Below are 26,917 nucleotides of genomic sequence, written 5' to 3' on the forward strand. Positions count from 1 at the left end.
GTCCCCTTTCTGTCCTCCCATTGACAGGCTGCCCTCTGTGCCTGATGCCTCCTTAATGCTGAGAGGAGCTGCCTGCTCCTAGGGAATGTGGATCCTTGGAGAGGGAGGGTCTGGGGCAGGGCGGCTGCTGTGAAATCCTTTTTATTTACTTGATTAATTTTCATAAAGAAAGAAACAATAAACACACAAAAAGAAATAACTGAGAGTTTGACTGTTACCGAAACCACACGTCTCACAGAATAGCCAGTAACCTTATCCACTCACACAACTTTACGACTTTGCAAAGCTGCCAAACCAGAGTACGCAAACTCAGACACTATCACACAGACAGAACATGCTGGTGTGTGTGTGTGTGTGTGTGTGACGATACAATAAATAATAACAGTAACAGACACAGAGAGGTCAGACCGCTTTCGGTCTCGCTAGGACCCCGGAGGCGCCGAGAGGAGCCATTCCCGGGATCACGCAGCCTGGCAGCAGGAAGCGAATTGCAGTCGCTGCAGTGACTGCAGTGACTCTGTTACGGTGCAACCCACCTTCCTTGCAGGACCCCGGAGCCTGGGTTGCTGGGCTGGCTGCGAGCCCCTGCACTGGGCAGAGGAAAGCTGGCTGCCAGCTCCCATGGTTTGCAGTGAGTGGGAGGGATTGTGGGTGGGACAGAGACAGGTGGGAAGCCAGAGGGGGCTGGGAGCTGGAAGGGGGCTGAAGAGGGACAGTGGCCTCTGAGAGCCAGAGGGCACTGAGGGGGGGGACAGGGATGCAGGGCGCGGGATGGGGCCATGGGGATGTGGGGCCCCCGAAGGGAGGCTGAGGGAATACACAGGAATCGAGGGGCAGGGGGAGAATTCTGGAGCTCAGGGGAACAGAGCTGGACTCTGCAGAAAAGGACCTGGGGTGACAGTGGACGAGAAGCTGGATATGAGTCAGCAGTGTGCCCTTGTTGCCAAGAAGGCCAATGGCATTTTGGGATGTATAAGTAGGGGCATAGCGAGCAGATTGAGGGACGTGATCGTCCCCCTCTATTCGACATTGGTGAGGCCTCATCTGGAGTACTGTGTCCAGTTTTGGGCCCCACACTACAAGAAGAATGTGGATAAATTGGAGAGTCCAGCGACAAAAATGATTAGGGGTCTAGAACACATGACTTATGAGGAGAGGCTGAGGGAACTGGGATTGTTTAGTCTGCAGAAGAGAAGAATGAGGGGGGATTTGATAGCTGCTTTCAACTACCTGAGAGGTGGTTCCAGAGAGGATGGTTCTAGACTATTCTCAGTGGTGGAAGAGGACAGGACAAGGAGTAATGGTCTCAAGTTGCAGTGGGGGAGGTTTAGGTTGGATATTAGGAAAAACTTTTTCACTAGGAGGGTGGTGAAGCACTGGAATGCGTTGCCTAGGGAGGTGGTGGAATCTCCTTCCTTAGAAGTTTTTAAGGTCAGGCTTGACAAAGCCCTGGCTGGGATGATTTAATTGGGGATGGGTCCTGCTTTGAGCAGGGGGTTGGACTAGATGACCTCCTGAGGTCCCTTCCAACCCTGATATTCTATGATTCTATGACTAGAGGGAAATGGGAGTGGGGGGATTAAGGGGGGGCTGTGGGGAGGCTGGAGGGAGACAGGCTGGGGAAGGGAGAGCCAGAAGGTCGGGGGAAGGGAGCGGGGTGGTGAGAGATACAGTGGCAGCTCCCCCAGCCCATGCTACTGTTCTCTGTTGTCGACCTTCTCCTGTATCCCCCAAGCAATCTGCTTGTAGATGTCGACTTTTTGACTGTTGGATCAGAGCTGTACCTGCACAGCCTTTCTTCCCACAGGACCAGGAGATCCAGTATCTCCTGTCTGCTCCAGGAAGGAGCAGGTTTGAGTGTATAGCCAGCAAGGTCATGTGGGCAATTGCACACAACAATGGAGAGCTGCTAGGTGCACTCGCCCAGCTAGACAATCAGGAAAAGACATTTAAAAAATTCATGGTTTCAGAGTAACAGCCGTGTTAGTCTGTATCCGCAAAAAGAAAAGGAGGACTTGTGGCACCTCAGAGACTAACCAATTTATTTGAGCAGAAGCTTTCGTGAGCTACAGCTCACTTCATCGGATGCATACTGTGGAAAGTGTAGAAGATCTTTTTATATACACACAAAGCATGAAAAAATACCTCCTCCCACCCCACTCTCCTGCTGGTAATAGCTTATCTAAAGTGATCACTCTCCTTACAATGTGTATGATAATCAAGTTGGGCCATTTCCAGCACAAATCCAGGTTTTCTCATCCCCCCCCCACACAAACGGAGATCGGCTGGGGAAGGGAGAGCCAGAAGGTTGGGGGAAGGGAGCGGGGTGGTGAGAGATACGGGTTGGGGGGGGTGAGAAATGGCCCAGCTTGATCATCATACACATTGTAAGGAGAGTGATCACTTTAGATAAGCTATTACCAGCAGGAGAGTGGGGTGGGGGGAGAGAAAACCTTTTGAAGTGATAAACACCCATTTTTTCATGGTCTCTGTGTATAAAAACACGCTCACTGTATTTTCCACAGTATGCATCCGATGAAGTGAGCTGTAGCTCACGAAAGCTTATGCTCAAATAAATTGGTTAGTCTCTAAGGTGCCACAAGTACTCCTTTTCTTTTTTCAAAAATTCATGTGGGTCTTTAGAGGGGGGTGGGCTTCTGGTCCCTGTGACCCCTGGGAAATGGTGTTCACAATTGTGACCAGAGCGGTCAGTGTCATGCATTGAGTCAGTTGGAGCATAGGCGCTGACTCTGTGGGTGCTCGGGGCTGGAACACCCATGGAGAAAAATTAGTGGGTGCTAATTACTTGGCTAATGGGCTAATTAGCTGGCGTCCCTGCTAATCAACTCCTCCCCTCCCAGCGCCTCCCTCCTGCTGTGAACAGCTGTTTTGCGGGAGGGACTGGGAGGGAGAGGAGTAGGGATGGGGTGTGCTCTGGGGAGGGAAGAGGCGGGGCAGGGGCTTGGGGAAAGGGGTGGCTTGGGGGTGCGGTGGCTTGGGGGCAGAGCAGGGATGAGAAGAGACCAATGGTTCCTCTAATTTTTGACAGGCCGTGTGTGCAAAAAAAGAGCTAGAATGCAGGGATGATTTGCTCAGCAGTGAAGGAAGCTTTGGTGAAAGTGAAGATCGGGACCTTCTTATCAGCACTGTAAAATGTTACCTTCCCCTGTTCATAGTCCAGAGAGACCCAGATCTTCCTGGGCCTTGCAGTCAAGGGCAGGGAAGGTCACAAGGGAGGTGAGAGCCCAATATTGACCCTGACATTGTTGCACAGCCCAGATCCCCCCCCCCTTCCAGTTTAAAGGTGAATTCCCCCCCCCCCCCCTTTCTCCTCACAGACTTGCTGGCAGCCCCAGGGGTCCACCAACATTCACAACCCTGACTGCCACCTCCCGGGGATGTGTCCCTGAAATGAACTCCTCATAGCCCAGCAGGTAGGGAACAGGATCAGATATCTCAGGACTGTCAGGCAGATTGTGCCCTGCATGTTCCCATCTCACACTTTTGTGATTTGCAGAAATGATGAGGTGGAGATTTGCTGTGTCTGGATCCAGAGTCACATTCACTGGGGAGACAGAAAATCAGAGCATTAGAGGCAGAGCTCAGCTCTGGGGAGGCAGGGACCATTTCTCACACTCCCCAGCAGCACCATTCTGGCTGGGATAGCCCCTGATTTTCTACCTCTATGTCCCAGGCAGCAGCCTCTCTGCTGAGACTGACCGGGAATTTAATTGCAGGTCCCTCCTCCTGGGCAGAAGGGGTGCTGTTATAGCTGGGCTGGATCAAGACCTGACAGGGTATGGACATTAGTGAAAAATAAGCAGAGAGGATCTGCTATTCCATAGACTTTCAATCTGGGGATTCACTAACATATGCCCACCCTTTCCTTCACGTGTTGGTAAATGGCAAGGGGGTCTTGGCTAGCACTTCTTTGCTGTGTGTGAATTTTTGCACAAATGCCGAAAATCCTGTCACAGCCAGCATTGCTATGAGGCAAAACTAAGGGGTATACTTCCAGCAAAGTTAATCTGTTTCTGCAACAGGACTGATGCCAGCTCAGTCTGAATAAGGGATGCTAATGACAGGAAAGAGTGCAATGTTCACTGTACTTCAGCACGATCATTAATAGGGTAAATCTGTGTTTCTATGTTATTATTTAGCAAAATAAAATAAAGGAACTTATATTGTGTGTGTATTCAGTGTATTAGCAAGTTAACACTACAAATGTCCCTGAAATTAAATAGAAAATGTTGGTCTGTGTGCCTAGCACAATGGATGTCCCATTTTTGGTTGATCCTTAAACACTACCATAATAAACATAATTCATATCTAAAGTTTCCTAAACAAAAGTTCTGCCTCATATTATATGCAAAGCTCCAGGAGTCTGGTGGAGGATGGGCACAGGAATAAGGATTTTGGACCTTAACTGCATTTCCTTGCATTGTACTGTTTAACTGTTTGATAAAACTACATCATCCTATATCTCTATAAGCAATGGACAGATATTCACAACATTCCCAATTTATTTACCATGAACTTAATAGCAGTGTCACTCCTTAGACAGAAAATATTCCATTCCTCATCAGTGTTCCTCTAGCCAATGGTTTGCAACCAGGCGTACACATACCCCTGGGGGTACGCAGAGGTCTTCTGGGGGAACATCAACTCATCTAGATATTTGCCTAGTTTTACAACAGGCTGCATAAAAAGAACTAGTACAGTCAGTACAAACTAAAATTTCATACAACTATGACTTGTTTATAATGTACTAAATACTATGCACTGAAATGTAAGTACAATATTTATATTCCAACTGACTTATTTTAAATTATATGGTAAAAATGAGAAAGGAAGCAATTTTTCAGTAACAGTGAAACTGTGACACTTTTGTATTTTTATGTCTGATTTTGCAGGGAAGTAGTTTTTAAGTGAGGTGAAACTTGGGGTACTTAAGACAAATCAGACTCCTGAAAGAGGTACAGTAGTCTGCAAAGGTTGAGAGCCACTGCCTTGGGCTATCTCTTGAACAATGGACTCCTTCCAGCAAAGCAAGACATCATGAGTCAGTTTTACGAGAGAGCCCGCCCACTTCCTGGTGCAGGAGGAGCCGGAAACCTGACTGAGCTCAGGAAAACACTGCACAGCTACCGAGTCACACTCCCCCACAGAGAATCATGGCTACAGAGAACCCTGTAGAAAGCCTTCAGGAGGAAGCTACTTGTCCCATCTGCCTGGAGTATTTTAAAGCCCCAGTGATTCTAGACTGTGGGCACAATTTCTGCCGGCTCTGTGTCACCCAGTGCTGGCAGGGATCCGATGCAAACTTCTCCTGTCCTCAGTGCAGAGAAATCCTTCAACACAGAAACTTCAGGCCCAATAGGCAGCTGGCAAATGTTGTAGAACTTGCCAAACAGCTGAGATTACAGGCAGCAAAAGGAGCCGAAGGGGAGAGAGTGTGTGAGACACATGGGGAGGAACTGAAACTGTTCTGTGAGGAGGATCAGACCCCCATCTGCTTGGTGTGTGACAGATCCAAGGAGCACAGAGCTCACACTGTGGTTCCCATAGAGGAGGCTGCCCAGGAGTACAAGGTAGGACACCATCATGTAGTGTGATAGTTAACAGTTTTGGATTTTAAAGAGACAAGTGAGTGAGGTAATATCTTTTATTGGACCAACTTATGTTTGTGAAAAAGACAAGCTTCCAAGCTTACACAGAGCTCTTCTTCAGGTCTAGATTTTAAAGACAGGTTTCAGAATAGCAGCCGTGTTAGTCTGTATTCGCAAAAAGAAAAGGAGTACTTGTGGCACCCTGGAGACTAACCAATGAATTGAGCATAAGCTTTCGTGAGCTACAGCTCACTTCATTGGATGCATTCAGTGGAAAATACAGTGAGGGGATTTATATACACACAGAACATGAAAAAATGGGTGTTTATCATGCACACTGTAAGGAGAGTGATCACTTAAGATGAGCTATTACCAGCAGGAGAGTGGGGGTGGGTGGGTGAGAAAACCCTTTGTAGTGATAATCAAGGTGGAAAATCAAGGTGGATAATCAAGGATGTGGAAAAAGCTAATGTACTCAATGCTTTTTTTGCCTCTGTTTTCACTAACAAGGTCAGCTCCCAGACTGCTGCGCTGGGCATCACAAAATGGGGAAGAGATGGCCAGCCCTCGGTGGAGATAGAGGTGGTTGGGGACTATTTAGAAAAGCTGGACGTGCACAAGTCCATGGGGCTGGACAAGTTGCATCTGAGAGTGCTGAAGGAATTGGCGGCTGTGATTGCAGAGCCATTGGCCATTATCTTTGAAAACTCGTGGCGAACCGGGGAAATCCCGGATGACTGGAAAAAGGCTAATGTAGTGCCAATCTTTAAAAAAGGGAAGAAGGAGGATCCTGGGAACTACAGGCCAGTCAGCCTCACCTCAGTCCCTGGAAAAATCATGGAGCAGGTCCTCAAAGAATCAATCCTGATGCACTTGCATGAGAGGAAAGTGATCAGGAACAGCCAGCATGGATTCACCAAGGGAAGGTCATGCCTGACTAATCTAATCGCCTTTTATGACGAGATTACTGGTTCTGTGGATGAAGGGAAAGCAGTGGATGTATTGTTTCTTGACTTTAGCAAAGCTTTTGACATGGTCTCCCACAGTATTCTTGTCAGCAAGTTAAGGAAGTATGGGCTGGATGAATGCACTACAAGGTGGGTAGAAAGCTGGCTAGATTGTCGGGCTCAACGGGTATTGATCAATGGCTCCATGTCTAGTTGGCAGCCGGTATCAAGTGGAGTGCCCCAAGGGTCGGTCCTGGGGCCGGTTTTGTTCAATATCTTCATAAATGATCTGGAGGATGGTGTGGATTGCACTCTCAGCAAATTTGCGGATGATACTAAACTGGGAGGAGTGGTAGATACGCTGGAGGGGAGGGATAGGATACAGAAGGACCTAGACAAATTGGAGGATTGGGCCAAAAGAAATCTGATGAGGTTCAATAAGGATCAGTGCAGGGTCCTGCACTTAGGACGGAAGAACCCAATGCACCGCTACAGACTAGGGACCGAATGGCTAGGCAGCAGTTCTGCGGAAAAGGACCTAGGGGTGACAGTGGATGAGAAGCTGGATATGAGTCAGCAGTGTGCCCTTGTTGCCAAGAAGGCCAATGGCATTTTGGGATGTATAAGTAGGGGCATAGCGAGCAGATCGAGGGATGTGATCGTTCCCCTCTATTCGACATTGGTGAGGCCTCATCTGGAGTACTGTGTCCAGTTTTGGGCCCCACACTACAAGAAGGATGTGGATAAATTGGGGAGAGTCCAGCGAAGGGCAACAAAAATGATTAGGGGTCTAGAACACATGACTTATGAGGAGAGGCTGTGGGAGCTGGGATTGTTTAGCCTGCAGAAGAGAAGAATGAGGGGGGATTTGATAGCTGCTTTCAACTACCTGAAAGGGGGTTCCAAAGAGGATGGCTCTAGACTGTTCTCAATGGTAGCAGATGACAGAACGAGGAGTCTGGTCACTCAATCTCAGACCTAAAAGTGGCAATTCTTCAATAAAAAGACTTCAAAAACAGACTCTAACGGGAGACTGCTGAATTGGAATTAATTTGCAAATTGGATAAAATTAACTTAGGCTTGAATAGAGACTGGGAGTGGTTGAGTCATTACACAAAGTAAAACTATTTCCCCTTGTTTATTCCCCCTGCCCTCGTTCCTCAGACGTTCTTGTTAACTGCTGGAAATGGCCCACCTTGATTATCATTACAAAGGGTTCCCCCCCCTCCTTGCTGGTAATAGCTCATCTTAAGTGATCACTCTCCTTACAGTGCGCAAGATAAACACCCATTTTTTCATGTTCTGTGTGTATATAAATCTCCTCATTGTATTTTCCACTGAATGCCTCCGATGAAGTGAGCTGTAGCTCACGAAAGCTTATGCTCAAATAAATTGGTTAGTCTCTAAGGTGCCACAAGTACTCCCTTTCATTTTAAAGACAATTCAATTTCATTGCAATTTGTTGGTAACACTTAATTCCTCTTTATCTGCTGTTATTGTAACAGAATTTCCCAACTCTGTAACATACTGATTGCATGAAAGATTAAATAAAAGAAGTTTTCTGGAGAACAGAAACTTTTAAATGACAACTATACTAGAGCTGGGGAAATAATTGATTTTGCAGTTCAGTGACTGACCTGAGAAACTGGAAAAAGTAATAGTTTTAGATTGACACAGAACAGCATTTTTCCCTTCACCAAAATGAAAACTGGGAAAACAAATCATTTTGGGTCAAACAAAATATTTTGTTTAATCTGAAATGAAATATTTTGTTCAATCTGAAACTAAATGTTTCAATTAATTTTTGAGCTCTCTTTCCCCTTTTCTTCTCCCCCTTTAAAAAAAAAAGTTAAATCTAACTAAATTTAAAACAAACATAATTTTAAAATGAAAAACTTGTAACATTTGTTTTGAAAATGTTATATTGAAACATTTTGACTTTCTGTATTTTCCCTCCCCTCCTCTGCTCTGAAACTGTTCGCCAAATGTGACCCAAATTCACAAACAGTTTCAGTTGGCCCCAAACTGAATTTTTCAATGAATAAATTATTTACTGAAAAAAATGTCACCCAGCTTTAATTCACACATCAGACCTTTCTCCAATGTATCCATTTTGCTCTATTGTATTCTGATGGTTACAGTAATGCCAATAGGTTACGGAAAAGGAACTTGGTTTCCATTCAATGTCTGTCTGATCAACAAGTGTTTAAAATGTCATCCCTTTTGGCCTGACCTATTAGACAAAATTTAGGGCCTTGCAGGTCATTTCCATTAGGAGGAGAAATTGATGGAGTATTAGATGCATGCAATCATGTTCATTTTTCAACAATGTACACAAAATTCTGTTTCCCTGAACACACCAGACACAAACAACAGAAGGCAGTTTCCTTGCTCAGAAGTCCAAGCCTGATTTTCCAGCCAGCACTCTGCCCAAAACAAACTCCCTCTTTTGTCTTCCACTCTGGGCCACACTATCCATGTTTCTTTGGTTGTCTCCTGGCTATTCTGGCTACTTTTCTCCTGTTCCCCCCACCTGCATCTGCTACACACACACTGACAAAGCTGCCATCCAATCAATCCATAGCCCCTGTGGTTGCAGTCGGTCCCAGGAAACTCCTCAGTCCATGTGGGTCAGCTTCTACTCCAGCCTCATGCCGCCATGCTGGCCCAGGACTTGGGTGGTAGCATCTATTGTTTCAGCTATCACTAAACAAATGGACACTGAACTGCTCCCTTGTTTAGCATGAATGAAAGTGGGCTAGCACAGCCATAAACTTCAAAAAAACTCTACAAATACCCATAGATCAAAACACACTTGCTGGCAGCTACCACCCCTCTCCAGTATGACAATACACATAGATTTTGTTCCTCAAATCAGCCCTCCCACAGTAAATAAATAAACTCTCAAATAATTAAAACTTTTTTTTTCTACTCAGAAAAAGATTCAGATCCATTTGATGTCTCTGAAGAAAGAGAGAGAAAAACTACAGGAAATTAAAGTGACGGATACACAGAGAAGCTGGGAATATCTGGTAGGTGCCAATAGTTATTAATAGATCTGACTGGAAAATGGAATTTCCATTCCATGGGAAATTCTGATATTTCAATATTTATTTTCATTTGGATCCAGGACAAAACATCAAAACTTCTCTTGGAGATAGTTCAGAAAAGGTTTGATTCAGAAATACTGAAATGTTTCAATTCAGTTTATCAAACTGAATGAAAATGTTTAGTTCTGGGTCAGTTCCAAATTAATCTGTATCCACTTGAGCTACCACAGAGCCCCAAGGGAGTTGTGTGTCATGTCTCCAGTCTCTCTTACAGGCCAACGTTTATCTCCCTAGATACACCACAGCTCAGCCAGAGGGGAGACCACAGTGCAACAGGGGAGATGCACCCCAATATTAATAGTTAATACCTAGGTCTTACATAGCATTTTTCATCAGTAGCTCTCAAAGCTCTTTACAAAGGAGGTCAATATCATTATTCTCATTTTGGCATGAGGCGGGTAAGTGACTTGCCAAGGTCACCAAGGAGCAGAGCTAGGAACAGAACCCAGTTTTTCTGACTCCCTATCCAGTGCCCTGTCCACTGGAATATCAACCTGAACTGAAAGTATATTATAGCAGCTGGCATATGCATATGCCAGATATGCTGGCATAACCCCAAAGGGTATGTCTATGCAGCAATGTAGGCCAAGGGTTAGTGAGACTCGAGTCAGCTGACCTGTATCAGGCAATGTATCAGTGCTTTGAGCAGGGGTTGGACTAGATGACCTCCTGAGGTCCCTTCCAACCCTGATATTCTATGATTCTAACCACATGCTTGAGTGTTAGAAGAAATGAAGCAGGTTGACCGAGAGCCAGATATGAGTACAGGCTTCTTTATTGCGATACTTGTTCCCCTGGACCCAATTATCCAGTAAGCACCAAATTAGTTACAGCACACTTCTTTTTGTCTAAGTTGGTATGTACATGCCTATATCCATTACAACACCCCAAAACCCCTTATTAAGTAATAAAAACACCCAGTCTGTGAGTAAACCCTATCTATTGTGCACAGCATTATGCATATCACACAGGCATTTTTACCGTGAAAGTATATTTCTTTGCAACAATTTGTTGCCACAAATCTCCCTGGTCAGCAATTCTCAGGGGAGGGAGGAAGGGGCCATAAGCCAGGGCTTGTTTATGTTGCTGGGAAAGGAAGGGAGGGGGAGATAACATTTCTTTTACCTTCTTTCACACATAGGGCAATATTCAACAGCTACATTTCTCATGCAGCTGCATTCTTATTAATTCTTACAAGCAACAGGGAAGGGGAAAATATGGCAACTTATGTATTAAACAAAGAAATACTGCCTCCTTTTGCCTTTGTCCCCTAATGCCATGTCAGCACATTAGCAGCTTCCCATGTCTGTTAGTTAACCCTAACATAGCCCAACAAGTGTCTACACAGCACTTTACCCCTAGGCTAACGATTTTCTGACTCATGCTTGAATGTAGGGTTCTGGCATCCGCACTGCTGTGCACAGACCCGAGTCAAAGTAACCCTATCCCAGAGTGCCTAGCACCCCCTCCCTGAGTCATCACTCTAGCCGAGGAACGTGGTACATACTGGGAAAACTCTACTGCCCGTCCTGTTTCCTAGGTGTGGCAGTGCTGGGGACTCCCCACAAGGAGCTCATGAGTACGTACATGGCATAATTGGCTACTTTGACGGCTGTCTCAGTAGAATGGCTGCAGTGGGAGAAGGTTTTATACTGAACTACCGTCAGGGTCGGATTAACCTTTTGTGGGCCCTGGAGCCAAAACATATTTGTGGGCCCCGAGTGTGGGCCTGGAGTGGCAGGGCCATTGGTGCCCCAGTACACCCGGTGCTGAATCTCGGGGACATTTTTCATTTTGATCACACAGCTCTGCGTGACCACATGCATTGCCGTACACAGCTCCCTCAGCCCCCGGTTTTTCTCATTGAGCTGTACACCCGTGTGGGTTTACCAGTGTCCACAGGGAGCGGGGCAAACTCCCCACAGATTTGTCTCCTTCCTCATTCAGACCTTCTATAGCCATGTCTCCAGTACCACCCTATGTCACCTGTCACTGTAAGTGGTTTTGGTCTCAGCTCAAAGAAGTTTCACAGCCAGTTTCACAACCTGATCAATTCTGAAAAATCCCTCCCTCAGCACTCATCCTGCCAGACCACAGACCTCCCCTGCTAGGCTTCAGATAGAGAGGGGCACTGTCCATTGCAAACACCATTTCCCCAAAGTGAGGACTTAGCACCTGGGAACCTGAAGTCACCAGCCTTTCTCCCTCTGCTCCCATCTACATGCTAGTCTACTACTTGGTCACCACCACCCCCTTGACATTCCTTTCCTACTGGTGACCTCTTTTCCTTGAGGTTAACTCCAGTTTCTTTATCTGCTCCTAGCTTAATGGCCCCCAGTAGTCACAGAGCCACCTGCAGCTTCTCTGGCTACAGCCATGGGGCCAATTGCCAGAGGCCAGCCTTAGAATCATAGAATATCAGAGTTGGAAGGGACCTCTGGTCCAACTCCCTGCCCAGAGCAGGACCAATCCCCAACTAAATCAACCCAGCCAGGGCTTTGTCAAGCCTGACCTTAAAAACTTCTAAGGAAGGGGATTCCACCACCTCCCTAGGTAATGCATTCCAATGTTTCACCATGCTCCTAGTGAAAAAGTTTTCCTAATATCCAACCTAAATCTCCCCCACTTCAACTTGAGACCATTACTCCTTGTCTAGATAGCTGCAGCTGCTAGCAAGGGTGGGGTGACAATTCCAAGGCTGAGCATGCTTGAACCTTGCAATGGCAGCACTAGGGGTTCTAAATTCTCAGCGCTGGCCCTAGGCAGCTGCAGAATTTGGAGTTAGGCGCTTCCCTCCTCTAGGCCATGGCTTTAAGTACCTGAGATGCCCATCACCTGCAGCAGAGGCCACCAATTCCCACGCACCTCTCAGTTAGCACATAGTCATGCAGAAAATGCAGCCTGAATGATTTTGGAGGCTGGAGTGCCAGGAGGTTCCCATCCCTGAGCAGCAGCTCTGCAATAAGCTCACATGGCCCCCCTCTGCTGTGGGACCAGGACCCTGTGAAGACAGTGGAGTTACCCTGTGTATAACCAGTTCTGTCCAAAGCCTGTTGAAGTAAGTGGGAGTCTTTTCATTGTCTTTAATGGGCTGTGTATAGAAGCAAAGGACCCCGTTCTAGACTCCAGGAGCAAAGTGCATTCTGTGCTGCACTGGTTTACTATTGTAACAGGAAGGGCATTACCTAGTGAATAAGCAACACTTCCTACAGCACCTAACTTTTGCTGAGAGGCCTCCTGCTTAGCTTACCAGGGCTAAAAACATCAGGACATGAGGTCACCAAAGCCAGCCCTTCTGAATTCAGCAGGAATTTTGGATGTGCACAGAACACAGACAGGACTGGTTCCCGCATGGTTATAGAACTGCAGTCAAGTGGAACAATTTTCGGCTTGTGTGATTGGAGGATATCTGATCCATATTGTAAGCCTGTCCTGCGTAAATGAGGAAAAGCTGAGGTGCCTTTGTTATTCTTTTCTTCCACTCTTCATTTCAGTGGGGAATTTGCCTATGCAATATCATGGTCTTCTGTTTAAACAAACAAAAACTAAAAAAATGGCAATGGCTATTGAAAATAGCAATTCCAGTCCTAGTTAGCACTGGGAAGATCCCAGCATTTGTTGCTCAATTTTATCCTACTTTTTCTACAGCAAATTACAGCGGATCAGTACATTTGATTTGGGAGAAATGAAGTAACAGCTGCCCAGATTGAGTTTGAGCACTCCTGAATTTTGAGGGTATTCAAATCTGGAAGGCATGTGCTAGATTCCCTTTCTGAATATTGGATAAATCTGGAAAGGAAAAGTCAATTGCCACTTTCATGGCTCAGAAGGGGAGATCCTCCTGCGTGCCTGGTACTGTACCTAAAGCTGCCCAGGTCCTCTAGTAGAGCCTCCCCTCCCTTACTTTTCATTTTAACTTCTCCTGATGGGGTCCACAGACCTCCTCTGCTAGGCTTCAGATAGAGAGGTGCACTGTCCATTCATTCCACCCAGTTTCTTCTTTGGGGGCTGCAAGGTGAGGTCACACCAGCATCCCTAAGCCAGTCTGGGAAAGTCTTCTAAGGGTGATATCTGGGCCAAAACCTTCTACTCCTTGGGCATATTTGTTCCCCATGCACAATGCCACCCCCTTCTAGCAGCCAGCTCCCCATCTACAGCAAGCTGCAGCACATGGGGTCTCACAGCTTCCCCACTCTTTCCCCCTTCCTTTCCTGTTGATAGCAGCCAAGGGAATGTTGGGAAATGTAGTTCCCTCCCTGCTCCAGGGCTGGCTCTCTAGGCAGGGAGCTGGCCAAGGACCTACAGCTCCCAGGGCCCCTTGGGTTCTCAGTTCCCATGCCCGATCCCTGCTGCTCCAAGGCTCGCCCTCAGAGCCTCAACTTCTGCAGCGCTGCGAGAGGGGAGGATGCAAGTGCTATAGGCCCCCTTCTGAGCTTGGACCCAGCGCTATGGCAAATCCGGTACTGACTACCATCTAATCTGAGAATTGGGCTCCCCAGCTCTAGGCAGAGTCACGCTGGCAGGAAAATGCCCATGTGCCCCTGTTCTGAGGCTAATTAGGACATCAGGCTCCAAGGCCATCAAACTAGTAACATGAAACTTTGCAATTCTTAATGTTTAAAGTGGGCTGTCCAGTGAAATGTTTTTGTTTGGTTGGGTTTTTATTTATTTTTCTCTGTTTGTTTTGAAGTTTGACATAAAATGAAGGTATCTGAGGAAAAACACACACACCCCCACCCCAGCCTGGCTGCTGCTGGCTGCAGAGCAGTGAAGTGCATCCCCAGGGCTTCGGGTCCAGTGTACTCCAGCACCTCAGGAACCCCTTATCCCTGCCCCGGCGCACCTTGGGATGCAGGGATAAGGGATCCTGTTATACAGACAAAACTGCACAGGATCGTTTCAGGGGACAAGACAAGATGTCATGTTTATTAGAATAACACAATTTGATTTAAGACCATATCTAACACATATGTATATACACACGCACATACACACACACACACACACACACCCCAAATGTTCTGCAGCTGCTGTATAATTACCATTCCTGAATGTAGCTTGAGTTCGTGGCTTTGGTTCGTAGCTTGTGGCTGCTAACTGGCCAGGAAAGCCGGGCACAAGGAAGAGCGGGGTCTCTGGTGGGCATGCACCGATGCCCTTCCATGTTGGCAGCAGAATGTTACTCTCCAAAGTCTTCCATCTCACCCATCCTTTTTGTAGGCTTTAGTTTGAATCCAGAGTCTATAGGTCTTGCTGTGTCACGCTGCCTCTGGGTTCAGTGTGATTGATCACCTGTCAATTGCAGACATGACTTTCAGCCTAGGACCTGGCTTTGATGTTTCTTCAATTGTACTTTTGTTCTTTTCTTCGGAGGATGGACTCCCCTTACTTTGTCAGGGCTGTTGTCTGCATCTTCAGCCCTTGGTGTTTACTCTTTATTTCATCAGGACAGTCTGGGGCTGGAGGTTGATTTCATCATCCATACATACCTCATTGACACATTTAAACTACACTAATAAAATTACAGCAGGGTTTTGCAAAAATGAAGTGAGCATTTTAAAATGGAGTTTGGGACAAGTTAAAATGGAGTTTGGGTTACAACATGGACAAGTGTAAGGAATGACAAACAGTGAGCAGAAGTTACAATGTTGAAACAGTATAAGTTTCAGCGATTTAAGCAGCAATTGGATTGAAAGTGAAACTCAATTAGCCAGTTATTGGGGTACCTGGTTTTATGAATGAATGTAGTTTCATTCATAAAACTTTACTTATGAAGTTATATTAATAAAGTGAACAATTAGAAACAATTTCATTGATCAGTTCTACAATCCCCGGGAGGCTGTGTGGAAGTTTTGGAGCTCACCACTCTGAAAGTGCATTTTGGCCTGGGACCCACACAGCTCCAGGGGGCCAGAGAGCAGAGTGAGGACCAAGCACCTTCCCCTGCTGTCCACCCCGCAGTTGCAGCAGAGAGCAAGATAAGAGAAATGTAGAATAGCTGTCTGTTCTTTGTGGGTTTTTCTGTGTGGGGGGGAGGGGGTAGAGAATCAATTTCTGTGTGTTTGGTGGAATTCTCTCTTTGTGTCTCAATACAGTTTGTGGAGATCCTGTCTTCCAAGTTACAATATTGCTGCTTTTTCATCTGTTTGTTCTATTGGTTTTTCTTTCTCCCCTGGCCTCTCTCCGAAGTCCCTGCCAATATTGGCTGAACTGCACTCCTTGCTGCCATGGACCTGGATCTCCAGAAGGCAATGGACACAGAAATTCCTCCTCATGTGAGACACAAAAACCTCCCTTCGAAGGGAGATAGGGTCCAAATGGGAACCTGTGGGAAAATCTTCTCCCTTGTGACCACAGGGCACATTCAAGTGTTAGGTATTGAATTCTCAGGGGTTGCAGAGAAATGCTCCTTCCCTCACACCCAGGGCTTTATGACCTGACCCAGGACTCCTCTCTAGGACCCTGACCAGCCTCTCTCTGTTTCTTTTTGTCTATTACAGAAACAGACAGAAGCTGAGAGACTGAAGATTATGTCTGAGTTTGAGCAGCTGCATCAGTTCCTGAGGGAACAAGAGCGACTCCTGCTGGCCCGGCTGGCAGAGCTGGACCAGGAGATTGTGAAGCTGCAGGATGAAAATGTCACCAAACTCTCCAAGGAGATTTCCCATCTCAGTGAGCAGATCAGTGAGCTGGAGGGGAAGTGCAGGCAACCAGCCAGTGAATTCCTGCAGGTGAGGACATTATAAACCCCCCTCAGATCCCTAAACAGGGAGAGGCAGGTTCCTGAATCATGAGCCTTGGAAAATAAATGTATCAAATTGTTTAAAGCTGCAAACTTTCTCCTAAAAATTCCCTCTGGAACAGAAGTGGTAACGGTACAGTGAGTCCCCTCCAGAGCAGGAGGGATGCCCAGTGTGGGGCAAGCGGGACTGAGCTCCCTTTTTTCTCTCTCTCCCCTCTAGGATATCAGAAGCACCATGAACAGGTAAGTGGCTCCTTCTCACTCCCCCTCATGCTTCTCAGCACTGGAAAGGGGCTCGGGAATTTTATTAGTACATCTTCCCAGGGCACAACAGCACAATGTGTGGGGCAGGGTCACATTTCAGAGACCCTGTGTTGACCCTTAACCCTGGGGTATTAGGACTGGAGTCCTAGGGGAAGGGTTATTACCCTAAACATGGTAACATCCATCTCTAGGGGACTGGCTGCCTCAGGAGTCTGGGGATGGAATATGGGTCTTTCAACACCTTTCACAGTCATTGGCTTCTCTTTTGCCCAGGTCAGCAGTGATCAGAACACTTACCACCTAATTTATTGTTTGGTGACACGGGTGAAGTCATTTCAGGAATGGGCAAGTGGGGCTCTCAGACCAGTTCCTAGGGGGCAGATGCCCACCATGTAATAAATACAAGAACATGGGACTATCCTGGCTCATAGAAGATAAAGGCCAAGGACTGAACTAGCCGTGGAGACAACTCCCTTCTCGACCCTAGAGCTGGTCTCCAGGTCAGTGCTGAAGCACATCAGTGGCCACTATGTAGAAAGCTTGTGCTGCCATTGCCTGGGCTGTGCCTGCTCAGAGGCTGGATAAGATTGTCGACCCAGGGGGTTTCCTGGCAGAGCTCCAGTGATATAACCATAGGCATATACTTCTGCTAGAAAATTCCCCACAGATACAGGCCCTTAGACTCCAGGTCCTCAGGCCAGCTGCTGTCACTAAATCGCACAAAGAAATGTTTTTTTTTCTCTCTAGGTCTGAGGAGGAGAAGTTCCAGCAGCGGTTGGAGGCTTCTTCTGATCTGGAAAGGAGCCTCAGCCATTTCTGTCAGAAAAATATTGCTGTAAAGCTGACCCTGAACAAACTGAAAGGTACCAGGAAGGGAGCTAGGAGGGGACATTGAGAGGAGTCTCTGTGACTGGAGGAGGAGACAGCAGCCACCTCACAGCAGCCAGCAGAATAACCCCAAATGAGTTACTCAGCGACATTCTATGGAGAGGGACGCTTAGCCCTTCTCCCGCAGGTCAAAACTACAGGCTGAGGTTGCTGTGCCTCTTGGATTAGGGCTAAGAGAATCCCCAGTGGACAGGGGGCTGTCTAAAGAGCTGCTGCCTATGTGTAGCAGCCCTGGCCAGAGTCAGTGCAGCAGAGTTCCCTTTGGCCTGGGCCTGCCCCTTCTGCTGGGCTGTGTGACCATAGGTGCTGACTCTGTGGATTCTCCAGGGCTGGAGCACCCATGGGGAAAAATTTGTGGGTTTGGCAGCCAAGCTCCCCTCACCTCACCTCCCCACCTCACCTCTGCCTCCTCCCCCTCCCCTGAGCGCGCCATGTCCCTGCTCCTTCGCCTACCTCCCAGCGCTTTCTGCCGCCAAACAGCTGCTTGGTGGCGTAGCAAGGTCTGGGAGGGAGAGGGAGGAGCGGGAACATGGTGCGCTCAGGTGAAGAGGTGGGGCTGGGGCTGGGATTTGGAGAAGAAGTCAGAATGGGGGCGGAGTTGGGGCAGGGACTTCGGGGAAGGGGTTGGTATGGGGGCGGGGCAGGGGTGGAGTCGGGGTGGGGCCAGGAGCAGAGGGGGGTCGAGCACCCACCGGTGTGAGCAGAGGTTGGCGCCTATGTGTGTGACTGTCTCAGCCAGTGCCTGCACTGAGGCAGTTCTTGGCCTATTTACAATGCAGTGTATATGGGCCCCAGTGGAAAGGAGAATCCCTTCACAGATGGGTTTTCCACTGTTCCCAAACAGCCCTGTGTTCCCCAGGGCCAGCAGGCCCCACTGTGGGCTGGTCCAAAGGGCTGTGAGTCCACTGCTAACTCCTTGGGCAATAGTTACAGACAGAAGCTAACTACGAACTAACTGGGCAAATCCTGGTTCCTTCCACAGCGGTAATGGATATTGGGGAGTGAATGTATTTGTCCAATACCCCTGCATTTAAAGGCTCATCTCCTAACTTTAAGTATTCACTTTTAAAAAATGTGTCATGCATTGTGCCTCAGTTTCCCCATCTTTAAAATGGGGATCATTAGAACTGATAGGGAAGGTTTTGATCAAACATTTTTTCATTGAAAAATGCTGCTATGTCAAAACTGAAACTGTTCATGAGCCAGGATCAGTTTCAACAAATGTCCCAACACAAATAAATGTTGTGGGGGAAAATAAGTATCATAGTTGTCAAAATGTTTCATGTTGACATTTTTTAAAGGAAAATTTGAAATGACCTTTTTGTTGTAAAATTTCAGCTGATTTAGACTTTAAAAAAAGTTAGAAAGAAGGTGAAAATTAAAAAGGAATTGTTTGGGAACTTTCAAAATGAAACATTTTCATTCACCTAAACTGATTTTTTCCCCTGTTTTGAGTTACCAAATATTTTTAAGACTTCAATTTTTTGTCCCAGTTTGAGATGGAGAAAATTTTTGAACTTTCTAAAATATTTAAGAGATGGGAAAACTAGTCTCTGCTCAGTCCTAGAGATAATTCTGTCCCACAGTGGGGACAGCAGTGAGATGAAACAATTGAGGGAATTTATAAAAGAAAATATCAGTTCTTTATACACCATAAAGAAGCAGCCATGCTTGAAGGAAAAAAATCTAGTCCTTGATCTCTGTGAGCCTCACTTTCCCTGTCTTTACAAACGTAGATGCTGTCTCTCTGGATGGTGATGTAACTTGCTGAGTGACAGTAAAGTGCACTGACATGCTGTTGTGACAGCTGCTAGCTTGGCCAACACAGCAGGGATTGAACTAGGGCTTCAGAGCTAAAATCATGAGTGTCGAGAACTTTACCTGGAGCCAAGCTTCCTACCTGAGTGTTATAACAAAGTCACATCATCTGTAGATCAGAGGTGGGACACACCACTTTTGCCAGTGGGTTATATACTTCTGCTGACAGACAAAGCGCATCCCAAACAGCTGAGGTCCCCAATGCTTCAAAGCCAGATAAGTCCCTTCTTACGTGAAAGCCACTATCATGGCCAACCCTAGGAATCAAACCAAGGACATAGGGATGGAACTAAGCACCCTCCCAGCTGAGCACAGGAGCCTCGACAGCTTGAACTAAGGAACTTGGTGCGGCTGTCACAGACTTGCATTCTCTGTCGATTGGGCACATACAGAGACAAAACACACTGACTGCTGGGTTACACTGCCATCAGAGGGAAAAGGCAAAGTTTCTGATCAGTTTTAACTTAGTCACACTGGAAAAATGAATGTGGCTCTTTCTGCACTGCTTTGTCTGTCTTTATGTCTGGCTCCATCAGTTTTTCTCTCATAACCAAAATGCAGTTATGTTAACGAAGAGCAGGGACGCCCCATAAACACGACAGCTTGAAGTCTTGTCTCTTTCACCTGTTCCTTCCATTAGACTCTCTGCCATTGGAACTGAAGACAGGAAAGGGGAAATCCATGGGATCAGATGGAAAGGGTACATTTCCAGGTGGAGTTGCTATTATTGTTATTTATTTATTCATTACTAAATTAGAAGGAAAGACACTTTCCCCCCAAAATATCTTTGTTTACTTGTTGTTAAAGTAGAAAGAAAGAAAGAAAGAAAGAAAGAGAAAATTACACAGCACACTAAAACAATATAAAAATGATTAGATTCTAAGGAAACCACAAGGTACGATTACATCACTAGTTTGTCACACGTTTGCTCATGTAGGCTGAGCTCTGTTTTTTTTATCCAGTTTTTCCGTGCAGATGGAGGCTTGACTATTGGAGCTAGCCAGAATGGCTAGGAAGGCTGGCTGGGGTGCAGAGGAGGTTAGGGGCCCAGCTAGTGGGGTCTGGCCAGCATGGGGAGGGAATGAAGACTCCAGCTAGGGGCCCTGGACAGCGTGAGGTGAGACCCACCTATGTGGTGGGTGTTGATTGGAGTGGGGAGTTAGGGGCATGGCTGGGGTGGCTGGTCAGAGTGGGAGTGAAAGGCATGGATGGAAATTTGGGATGGGATGGGGGGTGAGGGTACCAGCTTGGGGGTCATGGGGGGACTGACTGGAGTGGGCAAGCAGGAGGTCCTTCTTGGGGGCTGGGTAGAGTGAGGGTAAGGGGCCTCCCTGTGGGAATGGGCTGTACTGGGGGAGAGGGGCCCAGCTGGACATACAGCTCAGCCTACATAAGCAATGCAGTGTGCGACCCCCTAGCAGCTACCTGTCATAGGTGGCAGCAGGGGGAGCCAGAGAGATTCCTCTGCCCACATCACCCTGGGCCTCTGAGGGCCTGATTTTAGTGGAAACTGGACTTTTCCAGTTTTCTGATTGTCCCCAAAGTCAGCAGGATTCTGCCCATTTGTGACTCAACTAGGCCCATCTGGTCTGGAACCGATCAGGTGTTGTCCAAAGCCGTTGAGTGACAGGGCAGAAATACCTCATCGAGTTGAGTGGGGGCCTGGCTTCCTTGTGCCCCACAGATCCTGACATCAGCCTAAGCAGCCAGTTCACACACACCCAATACACAGAAACAGTCTCACTGACTGGCCCCCAAACACCCTTTACTCTGCCCCGGCAGTGCTCATGGATATTTCTGGGTGGGATTGTCAGGAGCATCTAAGGGAGTCAGGAGCACAAGTCAAGTGCCAATGGGCCTTGTGCTCCTAACTCCCTTAGGTGTTCCTGAAAATCCCACCCCAGGTTCCTTTTTCATATTTAATGAGAAAAAATGGAGCGGACGGGCCGCTCAGAACTGTCTCACCTTTTCCCCTTCCCCTGGTTTGAGGGGCTGTCCCCCCAAAACCTTTCCTCTGGGCTGGGCTCTCCTGGGGGAGCTGAGCTCTGCCTGAAGTGCTCTGCTTCTCTCCCCAGCGAGTGTGACTCTGGATCGAGACACGGCTCATCCCCGGCTCCTCCTGTCTGTGGATCGGAAAATTTTGACCTGGAACATCATACGGCTGAACCGCCCTGAACATCCTCAGAGATTTGATTCATCTCCTTGTGTGCTAGGCTGTGAGGGATTCACCACAGGGAGACATTTCTGGGAGGTAGAGGTGGGGAATGGGACAGCTTGGGCTGTGGGGGTGGCCCGAGAGTCTGTAAAGAGAAAGGAGGAGCTCAGTGCGGCACCTGAGCGGGGGATCTGGGCTGTGCAGAGGTGGGGGTTCCAGTTCCAGGCTCTCACCTCCCCTCCAAACCCCCTCTCTCTGAGCTGCGTGCCCAGCAGGATCCGGGTGTCTCTGGACTGTGAACAGGGGCAGGTGGCATTTTTCAATGCTGATAGCGAGGCCCCGATCTTCACTTTCCCACCAACCTCATTCACGGGGGAGAGAATCTACCCTTTCTTCTGGGTCTGGGGTGTAGGTTCCCAACTCACTCTCTATTCCTGAGACGCCAGGTGGCACATGGCTTCGGGTCTCATGAAATGAGCTTCTCCGGCCTCTGATATCCTAGTCTCTCTGACCCTGCATGACTCCTATATTCCTGCAGAGACGTTTAAATGCAAAGTGAACAGACCAGAGAAGCCACTGTCTCTGCCCCATCGTGGGTCTCTCCTGCTTGTCTCTGTCTCTCTTCTTCTGAGGGACCATGACCTCCCACAAGGACTGGAAAATGGGTGTTCACAGCCTGCCTGTCTCTGAAGGGGGCAGGAGGGTTTCCAGGATCCCCAAGACTTGTATGACTCCATGGTCCCACGAAAGAGAACATGCTTATCATGTGAAGGGAACCTAGTCATGGCTGTAATTCATTGCTCAGACTGTGGCCTACAGAGAGCTGTCTGGCTCCTCCCTCTTGTTTTCAGCTCCTGTGTTGCTTTAAAATAGCCTTAGGCATCTTCTTAGGATTCCTTCCCCAGATGAAGGATTGCTGTGGTTTTCCCAGGGATGTTGAGGTGAGGGGAAGCGGGCCCTGCAGTCATGTCTGGGAGAGGAGATGGTCTGTGAGTCACTATATCTATTGGGGTGGGTGTACACTGTGGGGAACCACTGAGATCTGCTGGTGTCAGCAGCGCTTCTGTTTTCTGTGTGCCCTTGCTGTCAAGGCCTCTGCTTCCTGCTGGAGGGCTACCACCTTCTTGTGTCTGGTTAGACACAGAGGGCCCAGTGTGCAGCTTTTACAGCAACTTTACTGTTGTCATCTCTTGGCCTTTATTTAAGAACAAGTCCCTTTGACGTTCTTGGTGAATTAGGACAATGCTGTGCGAGCCCTGGCCATGAGGATGGGATTGGCAGACACAGCGAAGAGCTCAGGGGAAGTGAGGGACCAGTGGATGGGTCTCCTGGTTAAGAAGAAGAAGAGAAAAGGTGAAATGGACACTTAAAGTGATGGGAGCAGAGGAAGATGGACAACCAAAGAGTCTCTGGTTGCTTTGAGTCCCTGGCTGTGACTCATTGACAGACCTACCAGTCATGCAGTGATGTGGGATTAGAACACGGGGCCGTGCATAGAGCAGAACCAGGGGAGGAGGGGAGTGGCTGCCACTGGTAACATCATTTCCCCAGCACCAGTCCAGGCAGCTGTGTCCATTCTCCTTCAAGGGACACAATGGAAAGAGGAGCTGGTGTGAGTGAGCCCTTGCATGTGAATGAAAAAGTCTGAGGGGGTGATATTAGTATGGACTCCAATCTGGTAATGACAGTGACTTCAGCAGGGGTATGACTGGATACATCCCCAAATGCATGGAATGGGGGATGGCTAGGTTTGCGACCTGTTGATACAAGTGATGTAAAAGCCCATGAGATCCATGTTAAGACTTTGCATGAGAGGGTTGATATGGTGAAGTTTGGGTGTGCAGTGTGTTTTGAGATCTGTGTCAGATATTAGTGAAAGTTTCTGGAGTGTTGGAGGGTGTTATCAAAAGTCCTGTAAACAATGTAAACGTAGGAGACTTTCCCCTTAAATTCTTATTTCCCTGCTTTCAAAGTTTTGGGTGGATTGGAAGGGTCCTGCCACAGCGCATTCAGCGTTTGTAACATTAAACACCTAGGTCCTTGCCCTCCAGTGATCTGGCATAAACTTTCTGCTCACTAATTTAAATGGTAGAGAATGTACAGCAGCTCTTCCCTGGGGCTAGATTCATAAATGGACAGAGATGTTGGGATGCTCAGTGGCTCCTAGAAAATCCCTGGGACTTGTAAAGTCTGAGTTACATGCTCAGGTTTCCTGTACAATGAATGGAGGGAGATGGGTACCTAAGAATGGGATTCACAAAGCCCAGCACACTCCTGTGGGGAAGACCCCCTGCTCTTAACTGTTCACCCAGTGATTAAGGTACTCACTTGGGATGTGGGTATGACCCAGGGACCTCTTGGTGCCAGCTGGCAGAGGACACAAAGTTGCATAAGTGTTAGAGGGACCCGCAGGGTCTGGTATCTACTGATTAGTTCACCAAAGAGCTTCACGCAAGGTCTCCACTGAAAGCCTGTGTCATGCTGGTCCTCATGATCCTTGTGAGATGTATGTATGGAAAATAAGTGAGAAGTTATGTGTATAGTTACCAAAAATTATGCTCTTAAGGTCTGTGAGTTGGGGCCAGTCATGAGAAGTTAATAACCAAGTGTCTTTCAGGCAGAGGATGTTTTCCTATCAGTCTGTCTTCCTGTACACTGATGTATACTTCTCACTCAATGCCCATTCCCAGTCTGAGCCAAATGCTAATCAAGTGATTGTAAGTCTCCAGGCGAGACCCTAGACAGGAGATCACAAGCAGCAGGGGTTATGCTCTCTGCAAGGGAAGACAGTGAATTTAGGGACCATAGCTATAGGGACAGAGACAAACTCTGCATCTTTCCACTGAGGTGGCATGAGGGCAGCAGGACTTGTCTCATGAATGGAAGATCACAGCCAAGCCTGGCTGTAATACGCTGGAAGGATCTGAGGAGAGCTTTTGCTCTATATGACATGACCATGTCTTGTTGGTTGTTTTAGACAGAGTGTTTTAATTTTATATGTAACCCTTTGTTTCCAGTATTTCTGCTTGCTGTCATTGGAGTCTCTGTTCTTTGGTAAATAAACTTGTGCTTGCTTTCCCTATAAACAAATCTAAGTGCTGTGTGTGGAGCGGAGTGATCATCCTGAGGTGAAATTGGCAAGCTGGGGTGTGTGTTCATTTCGGAACAGAGGATCTGGGAATTATGTGGGTGCCTAGCCGATCAGGGGCTGGAGGCTGCAGCAGATGCTTGGAGTGTGCCTATCGCTAGCCTGTACCGAGAGAGCAGGGTCTGTGAGGAATTGCTTGTACTGCCAGAGGCTGGCTGAGTCAGGGAGCTGACCCCCGGCAGGCACAGCCAAGACTGCCTCACACCAAGGACAGCGGGTAGTGAGTTGCCTTACAACGCTGGGCACCCACAGGAGGCCTCATGGTAGGAGACCCCCAGTTCAAGTCCCTCCTTCACCTCAGGGGGAGGAGGGATCGACCACCTGACAGGTGAGTGCCCTACCCACTGGGCTAGGGGATGTTGTGATGCGGGGAGGTCTCTCTGTCTCTATTCGTGAAGCTCCCAGCTGCAAGGTCCGCAGAGAGCTGGGAGCCCAGGCTCTCAGTGCTGTGTAGCCGCGCTCCACTCTTAAGTCAATGGAAGCACTGCTGGTCAGGATGCACACAACTGGCAGAAGGAAGCTCACCTACCCCATAGGTGAGCAAGGAGACACAGAAGCCACGGAGCCACTGGTAGGCTGAGGCAGCCTGCTTCCTGGTCCTTTTACCCTCCCCCATGAGGGCCCTTGTGGCCCAGAGGATTTAATGAAAATCCCCCCATCGCTGGAGAGCGAGCTGCACCTTATTGCGGGAGCCACGGACATCTTCGAGAAACTCCCGCAGCTCCCTGGCACAGCCCCGTGGCCCACCGAGATGGGCAGGCAAGGGGTGGACCCCCGACTTGGCCCCTGATGGACTGGCACCACACGGCCCACCTCAGACCCTGGCTCAGTAGGGGGGAGTGGAGGGAAAATAGCAGCCCCTAGTGGGTCAGGACAGGGAAACACGAAGATCACTCCCTGGTGGTCATCCTCCAGGAAAGGGAAGGAGATGGCCCCAGGGGCAGCAATAGCATCGCGGGAGGTGGAGGGGATAGGGACAGGGTTGGCAGCAGGGGAAGGGCAGGGGTCAGGAGTAGGGTCGGGGAGAGGGGCAGATGCAGGATCCTGGGCCCCAGTAGCCGGGCCGCTAGGAGATGGCCCTTCTCAGTCGGGCTACCCTCCAGTGATGCCATGTCTTCCCCAGCCGGCACCGGTGGATGGAGTACACACGAGGGCAAGACGGAAGGCTCGGTGTCGGTGGCCCCCTTCCTGGTTTTCCAGGGGGCCTCTGCATCGGATGGAAAGAGCAGAGATCAAGCCTTCCGCTTGCACTGGTTCCTGGGTCCAGTGGTCCCTCCCGCTAGGCTGGGGGAGGGGCCTTTAGAAGTGGGCAGGCTTGTGCCCACTCACCTCCTGGGTTCTCCAATAGGTGGTGCTGTTAGGCCCGATAAAAAGGTCCAGAGGGCCCGGGCTGAGGGGTGGGCAGGGAGCACCCTCTCGCAGGGCCTGCAGCAGGAAGACAAGAGAAGGGGTGACAAGGCAGTGCCCACCTCTCGGAGTACGCACAGGGGGGTTGGAAGGGTGGAGATCCCCATGGGCTGACCAAACAAAGGGGATCCACCCAATCCCCCCTGTCGTAGTCCAGGAGGTCTCCGACCCTCGTGATTTCTGCCAGGACCAACCTCCGGCGCACTGAGGGAGACTCCACCACCTGTACATGTAGCTCGGGATTGTGTAGCAGGGGCTCCACGAGGAGGTTTGCTTCCTTGGTGGCCACAACGGACCTGGTTGCCGAAAAGAGCTTCCAGGTCTGAAGGACATCCTGGTAGAAGACCGGCAGCTCTGAGAGGTCTTGCGGAAGACCTCTTGGGTGAAGAAAAAAGAGCTGCCAGTCGTATTGGAGCCCTCGGAAGCGGCGGAGGAAGGCATGCACCAGAGTGCTCCACGCCAGACTACCTGCACCATAAAGGAGTCTCTGCAGGGCCTGGAGGCAGAAGACATGGACCTGGGTAAAAAGGCAGACCAGGTCCTGTCCTCCCTCCTCCAGGAGAAGACTCAGAACCCCTGCAGAAACCCAGCGCAGTGCTGGCCAGTAAAACTCCAGGGCTGTCCTCTGGAGCCTGGCCAGGATCCCCAGGGCCGGGCTCAGGGTGTTAGGTCGGTGCCAGAGCATGGACAAGACTAGCTGGTTCAGCACCAGCGCCCTCCCTAGCAGGGAGAGACACCGGAGCAGTCCTGTCATTCTCCACAGCCACTCACTCACCTTGGCTTCCACATCCTGCCAGTTGTCTGGTGGAGAAGGATGCATGGCAGAAAG

General features: G+C 48.6%; 1 protein-coding gene across 4 annotated transcripts; it reads left to right on the forward strand.

The window, feature by feature from the left end:
* Positions 1-505: 505 nt before the first annotated feature.
* On the forward strand, positions 506-24,623 carry LOC125621785 (E3 ubiquitin-protein ligase TRIM39). Of its 4 annotated transcripts, XM_048819088.2 has the most exons (9): positions 506-631; positions 3,050-3,237; positions 4,914-5,591; positions 9,493-9,588; positions 16,167-16,397; positions 16,629-16,651; positions 17,420-17,535; positions 20,019-20,090; positions 21,454-24,623. In XM_048819088.2, the coding sequence occupies exons 3-9, from the start codon at positions 5,175-5,177 to the stop codon at positions 21,969-21,971; spliced, it is 1,473 nt and encodes a 490-aa protein (XP_048675045.1). In that variant the 5' UTR covers positions 506-631; positions 3,050-3,237; positions 4,914-5,174; the 3' UTR covers positions 21,972-24,623. The 4 variants fall into 4 exon arrangements, with proteins under 4 accessions (XP_048675045.1, XP_048675047.1, XP_048675046.1 ...); XM_048819090.2 differs by lacking the exon at positions 20,019-20,090; XM_048819089.2 differs by lacking the exon at positions 3,050-3,237.
* Positions 24,624-26,917: the final 2,294 nt, after the last annotated feature.

Source organism: Caretta caretta, chromosome 14 (genome assembly GCF_965140235.1).
Source record: "Caretta caretta isolate rCarCar2 chromosome 14, rCarCar1.hap1, whole genome shotgun sequence".
Classification (NCBI taxonomy): domain Eukaryota; kingdom Metazoa; phylum Chordata; order Testudines; family Cheloniidae; genus Caretta; species Caretta caretta.

What these genes read in the sequence shown, in the direction of transcription:
- LOC125621785 (XM_048819088.2), top strand. Translation starts at nt 5,175, where the DNA reads ATGGCTACAGAGAACCCTGTAGAAAGCCTTCAGGAGGAAGCTACTTGT. An exon ending in AGGCTGCCCAGGAGTACAAG is followed by an intron (nt 5,592 to 9,492) that starts GTAGGACACCAT and finishes TTTTCTACTCAG; the next exon opens with AAAAAGATTCAGATCCATTT. An exon ending in GACCCTGAACAAACTGAAAG is followed by an intron (nt 17,536 to 20,018) that starts GTACCAGGAAGG and finishes TCCTTCCATTAG; the next exon opens with ACTCTCTGCCATTGGAACTG.